The following is a 20,449-nucleotide window of genomic DNA, read 5'->3' on the forward strand; positions in this document are numbered from 1 at the left end:
ATAACACACTCCGGTGCTATTTTAAAATAACAAACTTTTGATTGAAGATATAAAACTAAGTATAATCACCATAGTCCTCTCACACATCCTATCTAGTCGTTGGGTGCAAGAGAATGACTGGGAGTGACGTAGAGGGGAGGAGCTATATGCAGCTCTGCTGGGTGAATCCTCTTGCACTTCCTGTTGGGGAGGAGTAATATCCCAGAAGTAATGATGACCCGTGGACTGATCACACTTAACAGAAGAAATAGCTATAATATAATTATAATTTATATTGTAGCTATATTAGGATTTATTTTACAGGTAAGTATTTAGCTTTAAATAGGAATAATTTATTTAATAAGAGATAATTAATTTCGTTAGATGTAAATTATATTTAACTTAGGGGGGTGTTAGTGTTAGGGTTAGACTTAGCTTTAGGGGTTAATACATTTATTAGAATAGCGGTGAGCTCCAGTCGGCAGATTAGGGGTTAATAATTGAAGTTAGGTGTCGGCGATGTTAGGGAGGGCAGATTAGGGGTTAATACTATTTATTATAGGGTTAGTGAAGCGGATTAGGGGTTAATAACTTTATTATAGTATCGCTCAGGTCCGGTCGGCAGATTAGGGGTTAATAAGTGTAGGCAGGTGGAGGCGACGTTGTGGGGGGCAGATTAGGGGTTAATAAATATAATATAGGGGTCGGCGATGTTAGGGCAGCAGATTAGGGGTACATAGGGATAATGTAAGTAGCGGCGGTTTACGGAGCGGCAGATTAGGGGTTAATAATAATATGCAGGGGTCAGCGATAGCGGGGGCGGCAGATTAGGGGTTAAAATGGGGAGAGAGTAAGCGCTAAAAAGCTTAAAAGGCTAGTAAAAGGTACATTTTAATACATATAAAAATTTACAAATGGCAATCAGACGCATGGATCCATGTCTGACTTAACAAAAAAAAAAATATATATATATATATATATATAATAAACAAATCTAAAAATATCTAAAAATATCCAATGGAGTATAGCATGTGACGCTGACTTAGTGAGCCAGTGATGAGGAGTTAGGACATGTACATTCAATAATATAAACAACCTAAGTGAGTGATTGAGTGCACACAATAGCTTTCAACAAAGAAAAATAGCATTCACAAAAAATAGTGTTCACAAAAATTGGCGTACATAAAAAATGTTCAACCGGTTATATGTAAGTGAATCCAGTAGTGTTTCCTCCAAAGTGACGTGTAGAAATATAACGTGAAGTCAATAATAGTAGAATGTAAACGTTGAGTGGGTCAAATTATTGTGGTTCAGCTGCTAAATTAAAAAATTGTAAATCCGTGAGGTGTATAAAAATAAAAATAAAAATAACTTGTGAAAAAATCCACGTGGAAAACTTGAATTCAAATGATAAACAAAGGTCAAAAATCAAAAGACAAAAATCAAAAGACAAAAATATCAAAAGACAAAAATAGAAAATCAGTGATAATATTAAAAAGCACTAAAGATCTAGTGAAAACAAATCCTTAATTCAGATGTTAAAAATCCTTGGTAAGATCCATAACAAACAAATACATTGATAAAATACCTAAAAGGGAACAAAAGAGAAACAAATAGTGCAACACTGTATATGATATATAATATAGGTAATTAAAACCAAGCTCACCAGTATGCCAACGCGTTTCGGCCTAGACTAGGCCTTTCTCAAGACTAAGGTATAGTCTTGAGAAAGGCCTAGTCTAGGCCAAAACGCGTTGGCATACTGGTGAGCTTGGTTTTAATTACCTATATTATATATCATATACAGTGTTGCACTATTTGTTTCTCTTTTGTTCCCTTTTAGGTATTTTATCGATGTATTTGTTTGTTATGGATCTTACCAAGGATTTTTAACATCTGAATTAAGGATTTGTTTTCACTAGATCTTTAGTGCTTTTTAATATTATCACTGATTTTCTATTTTTGTCTTTTGATATTTTTGTCTTTTGATTTTTGTCTTTTGATTTTTGACCTTTGTTTATCATTTGAATTCAAGTTTTCCACGTGGATTTTTTCACAAGTTATTTTTATTTTTATTTTTATACACCTCACGGATTTACAATTTTTTAATTTAGCAGCTGAACCACAATAATTTGACCCACTCAACGTTTACATTCTACTATTATTGACTTCACGTTATATTTCTACACGTCACTTTGGAGGAAACACTACTGGATTCACTTACATATAACCGGTTGAACATTTTTTATGTACGCCAATTTTTGTGAACACTATTTTTTGTGAATGCTATTTTTCTTTGTTGAAAGCTATTGTGTGCACTCAATCACTCACTTAGGTTGTTTATATTATTGAATGTACATGTCCTAACTCCTCATCACTGGCTCACTAAGTAAGCGTCACATGCTATACTCCATTGGATATTTTTAGATATTTTTAGATTTGTTTATTATATATATATATATATTTTTTTTTTTGTTAAGTCAGACATGGATCCATGCGTCTGATTGCCATTTGTAAATTTTTATATGTATTAAAATGTACCTTTTACTAGCCTTTTAAGCTTTTTAGCGCTTACTCTCTCTCCCCATTTTAACTTTTGTATTGTTAGCCTACTAGGAGGCTATATAGTTAGTAAGCTTAAGGCCCTGGGTGTAGCGCTCGGTCCACTTCTCCTGTTCTTATAGATTAGGGGTTAATAAGTGTAAGGTTAGGGGTGTTTAGACTCGGGGTACATGTTAGGGTGTTAGGTGCAGACGTAGGAAGTGTTTCCGCATAGCAAACAATGGGGCTGCGTTAGGAGCTGAACGCGGCTTTTTTGCAGGTGTTAGGTTTTTTTTCAGCTCAAACAGCCCCATTGTTTCCTATGGGAGAATCGTGCACGAGCATGTTTTTGAGGCTGGCCGCTTGCGTAAGCAACTCTGGTATCGAGAGTTGAAGCTGCGTTAAAAATGCTCTACGCTCCTTTTTTGGAGCCTAACGCAGCCTTTATGTGGACTCTCAATACCAGAGTTGTTTTTATGGTGCGGCCAGAAAAAAGCCGGCGTTAGTTTTTCGGGTCGTTACCGACAAAACTCCAAATCTAGCCGTAAGTTAATCCTATTTAAAACTAAATACTTACCTTTAAAGTAAACCCTAATATAGCTACAAAATAAATAATAATTATATTGTAGCTATCTTAGGATTTATTTTTATTTTACAGGCACCTTTCAATTTATTTTAACTAGGTACAATAGCTATTAAATAGTTATTAACTATTTAATAGCTTACCTAGCTAAAATAAAGAGAAATTTACCTGTAAACTAAAAACTAACCTAAGTTACAATTACACCTAACACTACGCTATACTTTAATAAATTATTCCTATTTAAAACTAAATACTTACCTGTAAAATAAACCCTAATATAGCTACAATATAAATAATAATTATATTGGAGCTATCTTAGGATTTATATTTATTTTACAGGTAACTTTGTATTTATTTTAGCTAGTTAGAATAGTTATTAAATAGTTATTAACTATTTAATAACTACCTAGCTAAAAGAAATACAAAATTACCTGTAAAATAAATCCTAACCTAATTTACAATTAAACCTAACACTACACTATCATTTAATAAATTAAATAAACTACCTACAAATAACTACAATTAAATACAAGGATATAAACTAACTAAAGTACAAAAAATAAAAAAAGCTAAGTTACAAACATTTAAAAACATATTACAACAATTTTAAGCTACTTACACCTAATCTAAGCCCCCTAATAAAATAACAAACCCCCCCAAAATAAAAAAATGCCCTACCCTATTCTACATTAAAAAAGTTCAAAGCTCTTTTACCTTACCAGCCCTTAAAAGGGCCATTTGTGGGGGCATGCCCCAAAGTTCAGCTCTTTTGCCTGTAAAAGAAAAATACAACCCCCCCCCAACATTAAAACCCACCACCCACATACCCCTAATCTAACCCAAACCCCCCTTAAAATAACCTAACACTAATCCCCTGAAGATCATCCTACCTTTAGATGTCTTCACTCAGCCGAGCCACCGATGGAACTGAAGAGGACATCCGGACCGGCAGAAGTTATCCTCCAAGGGGGGCTGAAGAAATCTTCCATCCGATGAAGTGATCCTCCAAGCGGCGCTGAAGAAATCTTCCATCCGGGCGAGGTCATCTTCCAAGAGGCGCTGAAGAAGTCTTCTATCCGGGCGAGGTCATCGTCGAAGCCGGGTCTTGAATCTTCATCCCGCCAACGCGGAACATCCTCCTTTCCCGACGAACTACCGACGAATGAAGGCTCCTTTAAGGGACGTCATCGCATGCTTCATCGCATTCTATTGGCTGTTCCGATCAGCCAATAGAATGCGAGCTCAATCTGATTGGCTGATTGGATCAGCCAATCGGATTGAACTTGAATCTGATTGGCTGATTTCATCAGCCAATCAGATTTTTCCTACCTTAATTCCGATTGGCTGATAGAATCCTAAAAAAAGAGCTGAACTTTGGGACATGCCCCTACAAATGGCCCTTTTAAGGGCTGGTAAGGTAAAAGAGCTTTGAACTTTTTTAATGTAGAATAGGGTAGGGCATTTTTTTATTTTGGGGGGGGTTGTTATTTTATTAGGGGGCTTAGATTAGGTGTAAGTAGCTTAAAATTGTTGTAATATGTTTTTAAATGTTTGTAACTTATTTTTTTTATTTTTTGTAACTTAGCTTTTTTTATTTTTTGTACTTTAGTTAGTTTATATCATTGTATTTAATTGTAGTTATTTGTAGGTAGTTTATTTAATTTATTTAATGATAGTGTAGTGTTAGGTTTAATTGTAAATTAGGTTAGGATTTATTTTACAGGTAATTTTGTATTTCTTTTAGCTGGGTAGTTATTAAATAGTTAATAACTATTTAATAACTATTCTAACTAGCTAAAATAAATACAAAGTTACCTGTAAAATAAATATAAATCCTAAGATAGCTCCAATATAATTATTATTTATATTGTAGCTATCTTAGGGTTTATTTTACAGGTAAGTATTTAGTTTTAAATAGGAATAATTTATTGAAGTATAGTGTAGTGTTAGGTGTAATTGTAACTTAGGTTAGTTTTTATTTTACAGGTTAATTTCTCTTTATTTTAGCTAGGTAAGCTATTAAATAGTTAATAACTATTTAATAGCTATTGTACCTAGCTAAAATAAATTGAAAGGTGCCTGTAAAATAAAAATAAATCCTAAGATAGCTACAATATAATTATTATTTATATTGTAGCTATATTAGGGTTTATTTTAAAGGTAAGTATTTAGTTTTAAATAGGATTAACTTAGTTAATAGAAATATTATTTAGATTTATTTAATTAATATTTTAGTTAGGGGGGTGTTAGTGTTAGACTTAGGTTTAGGGGTTAATAATTTTATTACAGTGGCGACGGTGTAGTGGGGGGCAGGATAGGGGTTAATAAATGTATTATAGGTTGCGGGGGTCCGGGAGCGGCGGCTTAGGGGTTAAACTATTTATTTAGTTGCGGCGAGGTGCGGGATCAGCAGGATAGGGGTTAATACATTTATTATAGAGGGCGGCGGTATAGGGGGGGCAGGATAGGGGTTACTAGGTATAATGTAGATGGCGGTGGGCTCCGGGAGCGGCGGTTTAGGGGTTAATATGTATAGAGTAGCTTGCGGTGGGCTCCAGGAGCGGCGGTTTGGGGGGTAATACATTTATTTAGTTGCGGCGGTGTAGGGGGGGCAGATTAGTGGTGTTTAGACTCGGGGTACATGTTAGGGTGTTAGGTGTAGACAGCTCCCATAGGAATGAATGGGATGTCTGTCAGCAGCGAACTTGTACTTTCGCTATGGTCAGACTCCCATTGATTCCTATGGGATCCGCCGCCTCCAGGGTGGCGGATTGAAAACCAGGTACGCTGGGCCGTAAAAGTGCCGAGCGTACCTGCTAGTTTTTTGATAGCTTAAGGTTTTTTAAGTCTATTGAAAGGCACGCGTAGATGTGCAAGGCTAGGAAGTTGTGGGGGACCAGGATTAGGGGAGATGTCGCAGCTAGTATGAGCAAGAAGAACACTGGAATGTGATATATTCATATTTTCATGTCGGGCTAGCGCACTTGAGAATATGTGATTTTGTTTGTGTGCAAGTAGGGTGTATTTTTCAACTTTTTGCTTCATTGACTTCTATGGGGGAATAGGTTATTGCGTGTTTGGCTTTTTACACGAGCCAGGTTACTATCTACTTATAATATGAGCACAATCCGACTCGGGTAAAAAGCTTACTTCTAGTGCAGTTAATGCTCCTCTTGTAATCTGGCCCTTAATGTGTTCCCAAATTCCTATTTTTACCTGATGGAATGTATTACATTAGCTTCAACTAGCTCCTTTAGCTTTATTTTGTTATTTAAAATAGCTACTTTTGCCAATTGAAACTGTCTCTTAAACTGAAAATCTCAGTGCAGCAGTATTGTTTATAAAAAAAAAAAAATATGTAAACATGAATCAGCAGAAGAAACCACACTTGATTCGGTTGTGGTTTCAATTAACAAAATAGCTATTTCACATCCAAAAATAAAACAAAACAAGCATTTTTCATACATTTATACTTTGCAGCTGGTATATGTCTTTGGAAACACATTATATAAAATTGGATTTTATACATTTAAGTATATATATATGCTAACAGAATACCTCGCCTGGCCTTCAAAACCATTTGACTTTTGTTGACAAAAAAACAAACAGATATTGTAGTTAATGTTTTGCTTTGTTTCATTTTATTTTTGTTTTGTTTTGTTCCTGTCCTGAGTAGCATTTCCCTGTAGAGCTTGTTGACACTTCATCAATAGACCTAAAGGAGTTGTCCTTATTAGCCAATGACCAAATAGACACCAGACGCTGATGAACTAGTTTGAAATTAAATGTGTACTAAGTTGTTATGTAACATTTTCAGGTTAAACATATTTTTTAACATATTTAAATGATACATTTTCATATACACATGTTATTTAAATGTTTTGAGTACAGTTCCTTTACTTTTCACTGTATGTTCTAAAATAATTTCCACTTGTTACTTATAGCAAGGAACTTTAACTGAGGTGAGTTGGACTTTTTGCTCATTAGGGTATTACTAAGAATTTGTTGTTGGTGGGGTTTTTTTGTTTTGTTTTTAAAACTACTTTTCAGCTTGAATAAAATCTACTCCAAAATATGTTATTACTTAAAGAGACACTATTGCTGAAAACATGTAATGCTCTTCATGCCACCATATTATAACCTAGGTTACACTGCAGTTATCCGAAGGAGAGTTGCTGAAAACTTATCAGCACTGAAATGTAGTGAAAATTAGATCTCAACATGGCAGCACCCATGACTAGAGGGAGAAAGGGAATAACCTCAATACTATACTTAAAATGTATTTAGTGTTTAAATGGGCATAAAACAGGTTGAGATATGTGCACATCCTAAAAGGGCTAATTAATTAAAAATAGTTTGCATAAAAAATGTGTTTAAAAATCATTTTCAAAAATAAGCTAAATGAATTACATAGCTAAGCTGCCTGGAGCAGTCAATTCCACCCCCCTTATCAGTGTTTAGACCCAGGCATTGTATTTCACATCTTCTTGGCATGCTCCAGCAGATAATCCCTATGCACTTTTGCATTCTACCAATACAACAATAGATATAGATACAGCCATAGAAGGAAATGTGTGGGGGAAGTTAGAATTTACAATTCAGAAACTAAAAAGAAAGGGTTAATGGCGAGGCACTGCAGTATAAATCTGCAGGTAAAGTAATTAAAGTACATAGTATTATATTTGGTCTCTATCCCAACTTGTTTTATGTCCCTTTAATGTCCCTTTAAATGCAGTCAGGGGCAGGATTAATTAAAAATAGTTTGCATAAAAAACATAATTTATGTAAGAACTTACCTGATAAATTCATTTCTTTCATATTAGCAAGAGTCCATGAGCTAGTGACGTATGGGATATACATTCCTACCAGGAGGGGCAAAGTTTCCCAAACCTCAAAATGCCTATAAATACACCCCTCACCACACCCACAATTCAGTTTAACGAATAGCCAAGAAGTGGGGTGATAAAAAAAGTGCGAAAGCATATAAAATAAGGAATTGGAATAATTGTGCTTTATACAAAATCATAACCACCACAAAAAAAGGGCGGGCCTCATGGACTCTTGCTAATATGAAAGAAATGAATTTATCAGGTAAGTTCTTACATAAATTATGTTTTCTTTCATGTAATTAGCAAGAGTCCATGAGCTAGTGACGTATGGGATAATGACTACCCAAGATGTGGATCTTTCCACACAAGAGTCACTAGAGAGAGAGGGATAAAATAAAGACAGCCAATTCCTGCTGAAAATAATCCACACCCAAAATAAAGTTTAACGAAAAACATAAGCAGAAGATTCAAACTGAAACCGCTGCCTGAAGTACTTTTCTACCAAAAACTGCTTCAGAAGAAGAAAATACATCAAAATGGTAGAATTTAGTAAAAGTATGCAAAGAGGACCAAGTTGCTGCTTTGCAGATCTGGTCAACCGAAGCTTCATTCCTAAACGCCCAGGAAGTAGAAACTGACCTAGTAGAATGAGCTGTAATTCTCTGAGGCGGAGTTTTACCCGACTCAACATAGGCAAGATGAATTAAAGATTTCAACCAAGATGCCAAAGAAATGGCAGAAGCTTTCTGGCCTTTTCTAGAACCGGAAAAGATAACAAATAGACTAGAAGTCTTACGAAAAGATTTCGTAGCTTCAACATAATATTTCAAAGCTCTAACAACATCCAAAGAATGCAACGATTTCTCCTTAGAATTCTTAGGATTAGGACATAATGAAGGAACCACAATTTCTCTACTAATGTTGTTGGAATTCACAACTTTAGGTAAAAATTCAAAAGAAGTTCGCAACACCGCCTTATCCTGATGAAAAATCAGAAAAGGAGACTCACAAGAAAGAGCAGATAATTCAGAAACTCTTCTGGCAGAAGAGATGGCCAAAAGGAACAAAACTTTCCAAGAAAGTAATTTAATGTCCAATGAATGCATAGGTTCAAACGGAGGAGCTTGAAGAGCTCCCAGAACCAAATTCAAACTCCAAGGAGGAGAAATTGACTTAATGACAGGTTTTATACGAACCAAAGCTTGTACAAAACAATGAATATCAGGAAGAATAGCAATCTTTCTGTGAAAAAGAACAGAAAGAGCAGAGATTTGTCCTTTCAAAGAACTTGCGGACAAACCCTTATCTAAACCATCCTGAAGGAACTGTAAAATTCTCGGTATTCTAAAAGAATGCCAGGAAAAATGATGAGAAAGACACCAAGAAATATAAGTCTTCCAGACTCTATAATATATCTCTCGAGATACAGATTTACGAGCCTGTAACATAGTATTAATCACAGAGTCAGAGAAACCTATTTGACCAAGAATCAAGCGTTCAATCTCCATACCTTTAAATTTAAGGATTTCAGATCCTGATGGAAAAAAGGACCTTGTGACAGAAGGTCTGGTCTTAACGGAAGAGTCCACGGTTGGCAAGAGGCCATACGGACAAGATCCGCATACCAAAACCTGTGAGGCCATGCCGGAGCTACCAGCAGAACAAACGAGCATTCCTTCAGAATCTTGGAGATTACTCTTGGAAGAAGAACTAGAGGCGGAAAGATATAGGCAGGATGATACTTCCAAGGAAGTGATAATGCATCCACTGCCTCCGCCTGAGGATCCCGGGATCTGGACAGATACCTGGGAAGTTTCTTGTTTAGATGGGACGCCATCAGATCTATTTCTGGAAGTTCCCACATTTGAACAATCTGAAGAAATAACTCTGGGTGAAGAGACCATTCGCCCGGATGCAACGTTTGGCGACTGAGATAATCCGCTTCCCAATTGTCTACACCTGGGATATGAACCGCAGAGATTAGACAGGAGCTGGATTCCGCCCAAACCAAAATTCGAGATACTTCTTTCATAGCCAGAGGACTGTGAGTCCCTCCTTGATGATTGATGTATGCCACAGTTGTGACATTGTCTGTCTGAAAACAAATGAACGATTCTCTCTTCAGAAGAGGCCAAAACTGAAGAGCTCTGAAAATTGCACGGAGTTCCAAAATATTGATCGGTAATCTCACCTCCTGAGATTCCCAAACTCCTTGTGCCATCAGAGATCCCCACACAGCTCCCCAACCTGTGAGACTTGCATCTGTTGAAATTACAGTCCAGGTCGGAAGCACAAAAGAAGCCCCCTGAATTAAACGATGGTGATCTGTCCACCATGTTAGAGAGTGTCGAACAATCGGTTTTAAAGATATTAATTGAGATATCTTCGTGTAATCCTTGCACCATTGCTTCAGCATACAGAGCTGAAGAGGTCGCATGTGAAAACGAGCAAAGGGGATCGCGTCCGATGCAGCAGTCATAAGACCTAGAATTTCCATGCATAAGGCTACCGAAGGGAATGATTGTGACTGAAGGTTTCGACAAGCTGCAATCAACTTTAGACGTCTCTTGTCTGTTAAAGACAGAGTCATGGACACTGAATCCATCTGGAAACCCAGAAAGGTTACCCTTGTCTGAGGAATCAAAGAACTTTTTGGTAAATTGATCCTCCAACCATGATCTTGAAGAAACAACACAAGTCGATTCGTATGAGATTCTGCTAAATGTAAAGACTGAGCAAGTACCAAGATATCGTCCAAATAAGGAAATACCACAATACCCTGTTCTCTGATTACAGACAGCAGGGCACCGAGAACCTTTGTAAAAATTCTTGGAGCTGTAGCTAGGCCAAACGGCAGAGCCACAAACTGGTAATGCTTGTCCAGAAACGAGAATCTCAGGAACTGATAATGATCTGGATGAATCGGAATATGCAGATATGCATCCTGTAAATCTATTGTGGACATATAATTCCCTTGCTGAACAAAAGGTAAGATAGTCCTTACAGTTACCATCTTGAACGTTGGTATCCTTACATAACGATTCAATATTTTTAGATCCAGAACTGGTCTGAAAGAATTCTCCTTCTTTGGTACAATGAAGAGATTTGAATAAAACCCCATCCCCTGTTCCGGAACTGGAACTGGCATAATTACTCCAGTCAACTCTAGATCTGAAACACATTTCAGAAATGCTTGAGCTTTTACTGGATTTACTGGGACACGGGAAAGAAAAAATCTCTTTGCAGGAGGTCTCAACTTGAAACCAATTCTGTACCCTTCTGAAACAATGCTCTGAATCCAAAGATTGTGAACAGAATTGATCCAAATTTCCTTGAAAAAACGTAACCTGCCCCCTACCAGCTGAGCTGGAATGAGGGCCGCACCTTCATGTGGACTTAGAAGCAGGCTTTGCCTTTCTAGCTGGCTTGGATTTATTCCAGACTGGAGATGGTCTCCAAACTGAAACTGCTCCTGAGGATGAAGGATCAGGCTTTTGTTCTTTGTTGAAACGAAAGGAACGAAAACGATTATTAGCCCTGTTTTTACCTTTAGATTTTTTATCCTGTGGTAAAAAAGTTCCTTTCCCACCAGTAACAGTTGAAATAATGGAATCCAACTGAGAACCAAATAATTTGTTACCCTGGAAAGATATGGAAAGTAAAGTTGATTTAGAAGCCATATCAGCATTCCAAGTTTTAAGCCATAAAGCTCTTCTAGCTAAAATAGCTAGAGACATAAACCTGACATCAACTCTGATAATATCAAAAATGGCATCACAGATAAAATTATTAGCATGCTGTAGAAGAATAATAATATCATGAGAATCACGATGTGTTACTTGTTGCGCTAAAGTTTCCAACCAAAAAGTTGAAGCTGCAGCAACATCAGCCAAAGATATAGCAGGTCTAAGAAGATTACCTGAACACAGATAAGCTTTTCTTAGAAAGGATTCAATTTTCCTATCTAGAGGATCCTTAAACGAAGTACCATCTGACGTAGGAATAGTAGTACGTTTAGCAAGGGTAGAAATAGCCCCATCAACTTTAGGGATCTTGTCCCAAAATTCTAATCTGTCAGACGGCACAGGATATAATTGCTTAAAACGTTTAGAAGGAGTAAATGAATTACCCAAATTATCCCATTCTTTGGAAATTACTGCAGAAATAGCATTAGGAACAGGAAAAACTTCTGGAATAACCACAGGAGCTTTAAATACCTTATCTAAACGTTTAGAATTAGTATCAAGAGGACCAGAATCCTCTATTTCTAAAGCAATTAGTACTTCTTTAAGTAAAGAACGAATAAATTCCATTTTAAATAAATATGAAGATTTATCAGCATCAACCTCTGAGACAGAATCCTCTGAACCAGAGGAATCATCAGAATCAGAATGATGATGTTCATTTAAAAATTCATCTGTAGGGAGAGAAGTTTTAAAAGATTTTTTACGTTTACTAGAAGGAGAAATAACAGACATAGCCTTCTTTATGGATTCAGAAACAAAATCTCTTATATTATCAGGAACATTCTGCACCTTAGATGTTGAAGGAACTGCAACAGGCAATGGTACTTTACTAAAGGAAATATTATCTGCTTTAACAAGTTTGTCATGACAATCAATACAAACAACAGCTGGAGGAATAGCTACCAAAAGTTTACAGCAGATACACTTAGCTTTGGTAGATTCAGCATTTGACAGCGATTTGACAGCGATTTTCCTGTAGTATCTTCTGACTCAGATGCAACGTGAGACATCTTGCAATATGTAAGAGAAAAAACAACATATATATAAAGCAAAATTGATCAAATTCCTTAAATGACAGGAATGGGAAAGAAATGCCAAAGAACAAGCTTCTAGCAACCAGAAGCAATAAAAAATGAGACTTAAATAATGTGGAGACAAAAGTGACGCCCATATTTTTTCGCGCCAAATAAGACGCCCACATTATTTGGCGCCTAAATGCTTTTTGGCGCCAAAAATGACGCCACATCCGGAACCCCGACATTTTTGGCGCAAAATAACGTCAAAAAATGACGCAACTTCCGGCGACACGTATGACGCCGGAAACGGAAATAGAATTTTTGCGCCAAAAAAGTCTGCGCCAAGAATGACGCAATAAAATGAAGCATTTTCAGCCCCCGCGAGCCTAACAGCCCACAGGGAAAACGTCAAATTTTAAGGTAAGAAAAATGTTAAATTAAAATGCATTATCCCAAATATGAAACTGACTGTCTGAAAATAAGGAAAGTTGAACATTCTGAGTCAAGGCAAATAAATGTTTGAATACATATATTTAGAACTTTATAAACAAAGTGCCCAACCATAGCTAGGAGTGTCACAAAAAATAAGACTTACTTACCCCAGGACACTCATCTACATATAGCAGATAGCCAAACCAGTACTGAAACGAGAATCAGCAGAGGTAATGGTATATATAAGAGTATATCGTCGATCTGAAAAGGGAGGTAAGAGATGAATCTCTACGACCGATAACAGAGAACCTATGAAATAGACCCCTTAGAAGGAGATCACTGCATTCAAATAGGCAATACTCTCCTCACATCCCTCTGACATTCACTGCACGCTGAGAGGAAAACCGGGCTCCAACTTGCTGCGGAGCGCATATCAACGTAGAATCTAGCACAAACTTACTTCACCACCTCCATCGGAGGCAAAGTTTGTAAAACTGAATTGTGGGTGTGGTGAGGGGTGTATTTATAGGCATTTTGAGGTTTGGGAAACTTTGCCCCTCCTGGTAGGAATGTATATCCCATACGTCACTAGCTCATGGACTCTTGCTAATTACATGAAAGAAAATGTGTTTAAAAATCATTTTCAAAAATAAGCTAAATGAATTACATAGCTAAGCTGCCTGGAGCAGTCAATTCCACCCCCCTTATCAGTGTTTAGACCCAGGCATTGTATTTCACATCTTCTTGGCATGCTCCAGCAGATAATCCCTATGCACTTTTGCATTCTACCAATACAACAATAGATATAGATATAGATACAGCCATAGAAGGAAATGTGTGGGGGAAGTTAGAATTTACAATTCAGAAACTAAAAAGAAAGGGTTAATGGCGAGGCTCTGCAGTATAAATCTGCAGGTAAAGTAATTAAAGTACATAGTATTATATTTGGTCTCTATCCCAACTTGTTTTATGTCCCTTTAATGTCCCTTTAAATGCAGTCAGGGGCAGGATTTGGTGATACTGACATACCGGCCCAAACCTTTGATGCCAGCAGAACCTCGGGACAGACATTGGAGGCGTAACCTTTCCACTGGATCTTTGCAGCTAGAAAGATTTTTTTTAGCCTGCATGGCCATTTCTCGATCATGCCTCGCGGTGCCAGCCATCTGAAAGTAATAAGATGAGATGATATTATTAAGTAGATTTCTACTTTATGACAGGCTCATTCATCCTTAAGGGGAAAATGTATAATTATATAACTAGAATTAAAACTGGGCAAATATATGTATATCAGTGTTCTAAACAGATAATTTTGCAAGCATTATAAAGTAGCCAGGTAGCATTATGAAGTAGCCGGGTGGGGGCAGTGTAATATTTTCAAATATGATATCATTTTCTGCTATTCAAATCACAAATTAATTGCATAAAGGTATTAATCACAAATTAAGGTATTTAATGATAATTTGTGGAATAAAAATTGAAATTTTTTAATATTAGCTAATTTTAGCTTAATATTGGTTAAAAATTTAGCCAGGGGTTCAGTAAAAACAGCCGGGTGGTACAAAAAGGTCCTGGGGAGAACACTATACACCATATACCAAATTCACTTTGATACAATATTCTTATTTGCATTTCCTGAACACCTGAACACAAACCACTAACAAGCCACCTAAATATGCTTACCTTTTTTGAAGCAAGGCTGTAAAGCCAGCAAGAATACAGCCAATCAGAGTAGAGCTTTTTTTATTTTTTTATTTAGTGGTCATGCTGATATAAAGTATCCCATTCACTATATAGCCAAACAAAAACTATGTCCTATTCCTTATGTTACTTGCCCTTGCAAATGATGTAGAGTCTAACCCTGGTCCCCCAGCAAATTCCATTCCTAGCCTTCCAGCTAAAAAAGGCCTCTCCTTTGTGCACTGTAATATCTGCAGCTTACTACCAAAAATCGATGCACTGCAAGCTTGGTGTTTGCAATACAAGCCCAAAATCATTGTTATCTCTGAATCGTGGCTAACTGCAAAAATACCTGACAATTGCAATGCATGGGTATTCATGCCATAGAATTGACAGAGCAAACAGAGGAGTCTGCATTGTAATTTATGTTGACAATTCCACAAAGTTCACCCCCTTACAAAAATCTAGCTGTCCTGCCACCTTTGATTTCCTTTCTGGCATAATTGAGATACCGTGCAGTAAATCAATCATTGTTGCAGGAATCTACCGCCCACCTAGATCCCCTGTGCATTCTATGGTTGCACCGATACCGATACTAGTATCGGTATCGGTACCGATACCAAGTACTTGCATGAGTACTTGTACTCGTGCAAATGCACCGATACTTAAACCGATACCTCCACTTACTACCCATATGCTATCTTGTGGTGTTTTTTTCAAACTGCATGTTCCCATTTTAATTAAAGCTGGAGTGGAGACTAAACTAAAAATTGTTTACTACTGTTCTGCCAATACAAATTGCTCTTATTGCTCTTATAAAATACCTGTTTTATTATTTCATAATGTCTTTTGAGCTACAGTCTTTCATAATTATAAAGAAGGAATCTTAAATAATTAGTCTGTATTGTGCTTGGTAAACTGTCACATGACATTAAAAAAAAGTATTGGTAATTGGTATCGGCGAGTATTTGAAAACAAGTATCGGTACTTGCACTCAGTCTTAAAAAAATGGTATCGGTGCAACCCTAGTGCATTCCATTTCTGACATAGACCATCTCCTTAGTGAAACCATAGCTCAAAACCCAAAAAGTGAAAATTTGGTTTTTGGAGATTTTAATATTGATTGGCCGAATCCAAAAAATAATAGTTGTCACTCGCTGTTTAAATCATTGCAGCTAACGGAATTAATCTCCTCCCCAACTCGCATAAACATCAAAAGGCATAATCATACCCTGCTCGATTGAATTCTCTCCACTTCTCCCGACCGAATCCAGGAGGCAGGTGTTCTCCCTAACAATTTCAGTGACCACTGCATAGTGTACTGCGTGCGCAAAATAAAGGCAACTAAATCCTCTCCCAAGGTTAAAATCACCAGGTCCTTCAAAAAATGTAATATTCAATCATTTCTAAATGACATCAAGAACCTCCCCTGGCACAGATTAAACCTAATCCCAGATCTAGACTCTGCAGTTGAATTCTTTCAGTCTGAACTCCTACAATTTTGGAATTTACATGCCCCGCTGCGTAAGGTGAGAGTAAAAGGAGCACACTTAAATTGGATCACAGCTGACCTCATTCAAATGTACCAGTTTCGGGATTCATTGTGGTCAAAGTTCAAGCATACTGGCTCTATGAACGATCACTGTGTATATAGACAATGGCGAAATATATGCACTAAACAAACAAAATTGACCAAGGCCCAATATTTCTGTGAAAATCTAAACAATAACATATCTAACCCTAGAAAGTTTTGGAAACTCATAAATAACTTACAAAATCCACCAATCCACTCCCACCCTCCACTGTCTTAGAAGTAGCAAATGCCTTTAACAATTATTTTGTCGGATGCTCCACCACCCTGATTGACAAACTAATAAATGGCACGCATCTTGAAACTAGAAATGTGGATCAGGCCCCACTAAAACAGCAAAGACCCAATATAGAGAAGTTCAATTTTAGACCTGTACCCATCAATGTCATTAAGAAACACCTTAATAATCTAAAAATGAAAAACCAGTCTGGACCTGATCAAATACCAGCAATGCTGTTGAAGCTCAGTGCGCCGGCAATTGCTAAGCCTGTCACAACCCTAATTAATGAATCTTTGATGTCTGGATACATACCCAAACTCTGGAAAACTGCAAGAGTAGTGCCTATTCATAAAAGTGGGGAGTTAACCTTGGTTTCTAACTATCGCCCAATATCATTGCTCCCTGTATTGTCAAAAAATTTAGAAAAATGCGTCCATACGCAATTATGCGAGTATTACCAACTTTCTAACTATCTGACCCCTGATCAATCAGGTTTTCGCCTGAATCACTCCACTACAACTGCCCTCCTAAAAGTTTGCAACGACATCCAAACTGGCATGGAACATGGATTACTAACCGGAGCTATTTTCCTTGATTTTGCAAAGGCCTTTGACACAGTAGACCATGATATACTACTTCTCAAATTAAAAACTCTGGTATTGCTGATCGTCTGTTAACCTGGTTTTGATCATATGTATCAAATCGATCACAATATGTCTCCATTTCTAACAGTGACTCCCTCCCTCTCCCAGTCACGTGTGGTGTTCCCCAAGGTTCCATTCGCGCACCCCTACTATTCACATTATTTATAAATGATCTGCCTAATGTCTGCAAGTCCTCAACTGTCCACATGTATGCAGATGACACAGTAATCTATGCAAACAATTCCAATCTGTCGCAGCTTGAAGCAGTGCTCCAAGACCAGTTCACAGAGGTAGAAAAGTGGATCTCAAAAAACAAACTCTTCCTAAACACTGACAAAACAGTCACAATTATCTTTGGAACGAGACCTAAATTACACAAATTACAAAATTCCCATCTACCCATCAAAACAAAATCCAATTGCTCGCTGACCGCAGTCCATTCTTTCAAATACTTGGGTATGTTGTTAGACCCTAATCTATTTTTTGGCCTCCACATAGAAAAACTTGCATCTAAACTTTATCCAAAACTAGGTGCCCTGTACAGAAACAAATCTTGCCTCAGCCCTACAGTGAAAGAAAAGATTGTACAGCAAAAGCTGATGCCTATCATGGATAGCTTGCCTCAATACAAAAAGAAAGCAGCTCGATCCACTTTTTCCTACAGAGCACCACAGTTATAGAATTACCTCCCGCGCACTTTCAAACCTTCCCCAAGCCTAATATCCTTTAAGAGATCCCTCTCTACATATCTCAAAACAGAATGCTCCTGTCATGGTTGATTATATATTTCCTACCTGTTCTATGTTACATTTTGCATATATTGTGTATTATTGTTGTTTTTGTATTTTATTGTACCCTATTGTATCAATGCAATGTTTTGTGATCCCAGGACATACTTGAAAACGAGAGAAATCTCAATGTATCCTTCCTGGTAATATATTTTATAAATAAATAAATATATATATCAGAAGAGAGAGAACAGCACCCCTGAGATAGAACAAAAGCTAGAATAACTTCCATGCCTGTTCATTTCTATTGCAACTAAGGGGGCACGCTCTTTTAGCACTCTATGCCTTTTCAAAGAGAAAAAAAATCCTGTAGCATATCAGTCTGACCCTGCCCAATAGGGTTGCCACCTTTCTTGGAAGAAAATACCGGCCATGCTAATTAACATAAATTTGCATAAATAATTGAACAGCATAACTCAAAAACTAAAGCTGATAGGACTGATTTTAAACGTTCATTTGTTTATAACTAGTACTCATCACACTCAGAAGACGTTTCACTTTCTTTCAATATTTATTCTTTATTTTCTACATTGACATGAACCTTAAAAATACCGGCTGTGTCGGTAAAATAGCGGCTGGGTGGCAACCCTACTGCCCAATGACAGTCCAGCGCCGAAATACCAGGAAATTCTTCTCTGAACAAGAGAAACAACAACCCCAGATGATCATTTCGGCCTTTTGTGGGCCTCGTCAGTGAGGTGCTTAAACTGCAGAAACTCCAAACCAGCCCTTGACCAGTTACTCATAATTTATACCCCCTCGACTCCTATCATGACCATTTCCAGTTAGCAGCTGGATGACCTTTAGTATTCATAAAAGTACTTATAAATGCTACAAAAGTCACAAAAACAACCAGGATTACTTTGTTAAAGAAAAAATTAAAGGATGCATTTATTGTTTTAATAATCTATATGTAAGAGATTTAATTATTAGTTGAACATTATCTGTAAGTATATTGTTATAAATAGTATTCCTTATCTTCGGCCTCAGAATAAAGACTTGAGCATTTAGAAACTGTTAAAGGGACATTATACACTCGATTTTTCTTTGCATAAATGTATAGTTTTGCTTCTTTTTAAATAAATAACATTGCTCTGATTTTAAGACTCCTAACCAAGTCCCAAAGTTTTAGGAGAATACTGATGTATACCTACTCCAGCTTGCTCCTGTTTGTGTTAAAGGGACATGAAACCCAAAATTTTCTTTCACAATTCAGATAGAGAATACAATTTTAAAAAACTTTCCAATTTAGTTCTATTATTTAATTTGCTTTCTTCTCTTGTTATGCTTTGCTGAAAGGTTTATCTAGATAAGCTCAGGCACAGCAGAGAACCTAGGCTCTAGCTGTTGATTGGTGGCTGCATATATATACTGATTGTCATTGGCTCACCCATGTGTTCAGTTAGAAATCAGTAGTACAATGCTGCTCCTTCAACAAAGCATACCAAGAGAATGAAACAAATTAGATAATAGAAGTAAATTAGAAAGTTGTTTAAAATTATATTCTCTATCTGAATCATGAAAGATTTTTTGGGGGTTTCATGTCCCTTCAAGAGTCTTTATATATGCAGAGGAAGGGGGAGGGTCTGTTATTTCCAATTTAAAGGACCAGTCAACACAGTAGATTTGCATAATCAGCAAATGCAAGATAACAAGACACTGTAATAGCACTTAATCTGAACTTCAAATGAGTAGTAGATTTTTTTCTGACAATTTTAAAAGGTATGTCTTTTTCCACTCCCCCTGTACCATGTGACAGCCATCAGCCAATCACAAATGCATACACGTACCATGTGACAGCCATCAGCCATTCAGAAATGCATACACACTTCTTGCACATGCTCAGTAGGAGCTGGTGACTCAAAAAGTTTAAATATAAAAAGACTGTGCACATTTAGATAATGTACGTAAATTGGAAAGTTGTTTTAAAATGGCATGCTCTATCTGAATAATGAAAGTTTAATTTTGATTGAGTGTCCCTTTAAAGTGGGTGTTCTAGCTTCCTTTTTAACAGCGCTAAACTGGAAGCTTCTAGGTAAGTTTTTAAACAGTTTTATACTGGATTTTTATATCAGTATCTGTGCATATTATTCTTTATAGTAGTGGCTATTGCATTCAGTTATATAAAAATTGGTGTATACTGTCCCATTAACAAACCACAGACACTGCAAAGCTAAAAAAAAATCAGTAAATATAAATATATGTTAAAGTAGTTTTTATTAATTATTTGCATTTTAATTAGAATGTAAAACTCTCACCAGTGTTTATGAGTCATCATCCACTGAGTTACTTGAAGCTGTAATAACCATAAATGTACTATGTAAAAGTCACACATACTCACACACACACACTCTGAAAACGTCTGTATCATTTTTTGGGTGGAGGAGGGGTTTAGGCTTA

The 20,449-nt window shown here is 36.8% G+C and overlaps 1 protein-coding gene across 1 annotated transcript in view; it reads right to left on the bottom strand.

Annotated features, from left to right (window-relative positions):
• The window catches only part of CAPSL (calcyphosine like), a 136,452-nt gene that overhangs the window by 54,261 nt on the left and 61,742 nt on the right, over positions 1–20,449 (bottom strand). The window contains exon 2 of the mRNA XM_053701206.1: positions 14,156–14,292. Coding sequence (XP_053557181.1) covers positions 14,156–14,292 — 137 coding nt within the window. The remainder of the gene's footprint in view (positions 1–14,155; positions 14,293–20,449) is intronic.

The sequence above is a fragment of the Bombina bombina genome, chromosome 2 (genome assembly GCF_027579735.1).
Source record: "Bombina bombina isolate aBomBom1 chromosome 2, aBomBom1.pri, whole genome shotgun sequence".
NCBI lineage: Eukaryota > Metazoa > Chordata > Amphibia > Anura > Bombinatoridae > Bombina > Bombina bombina.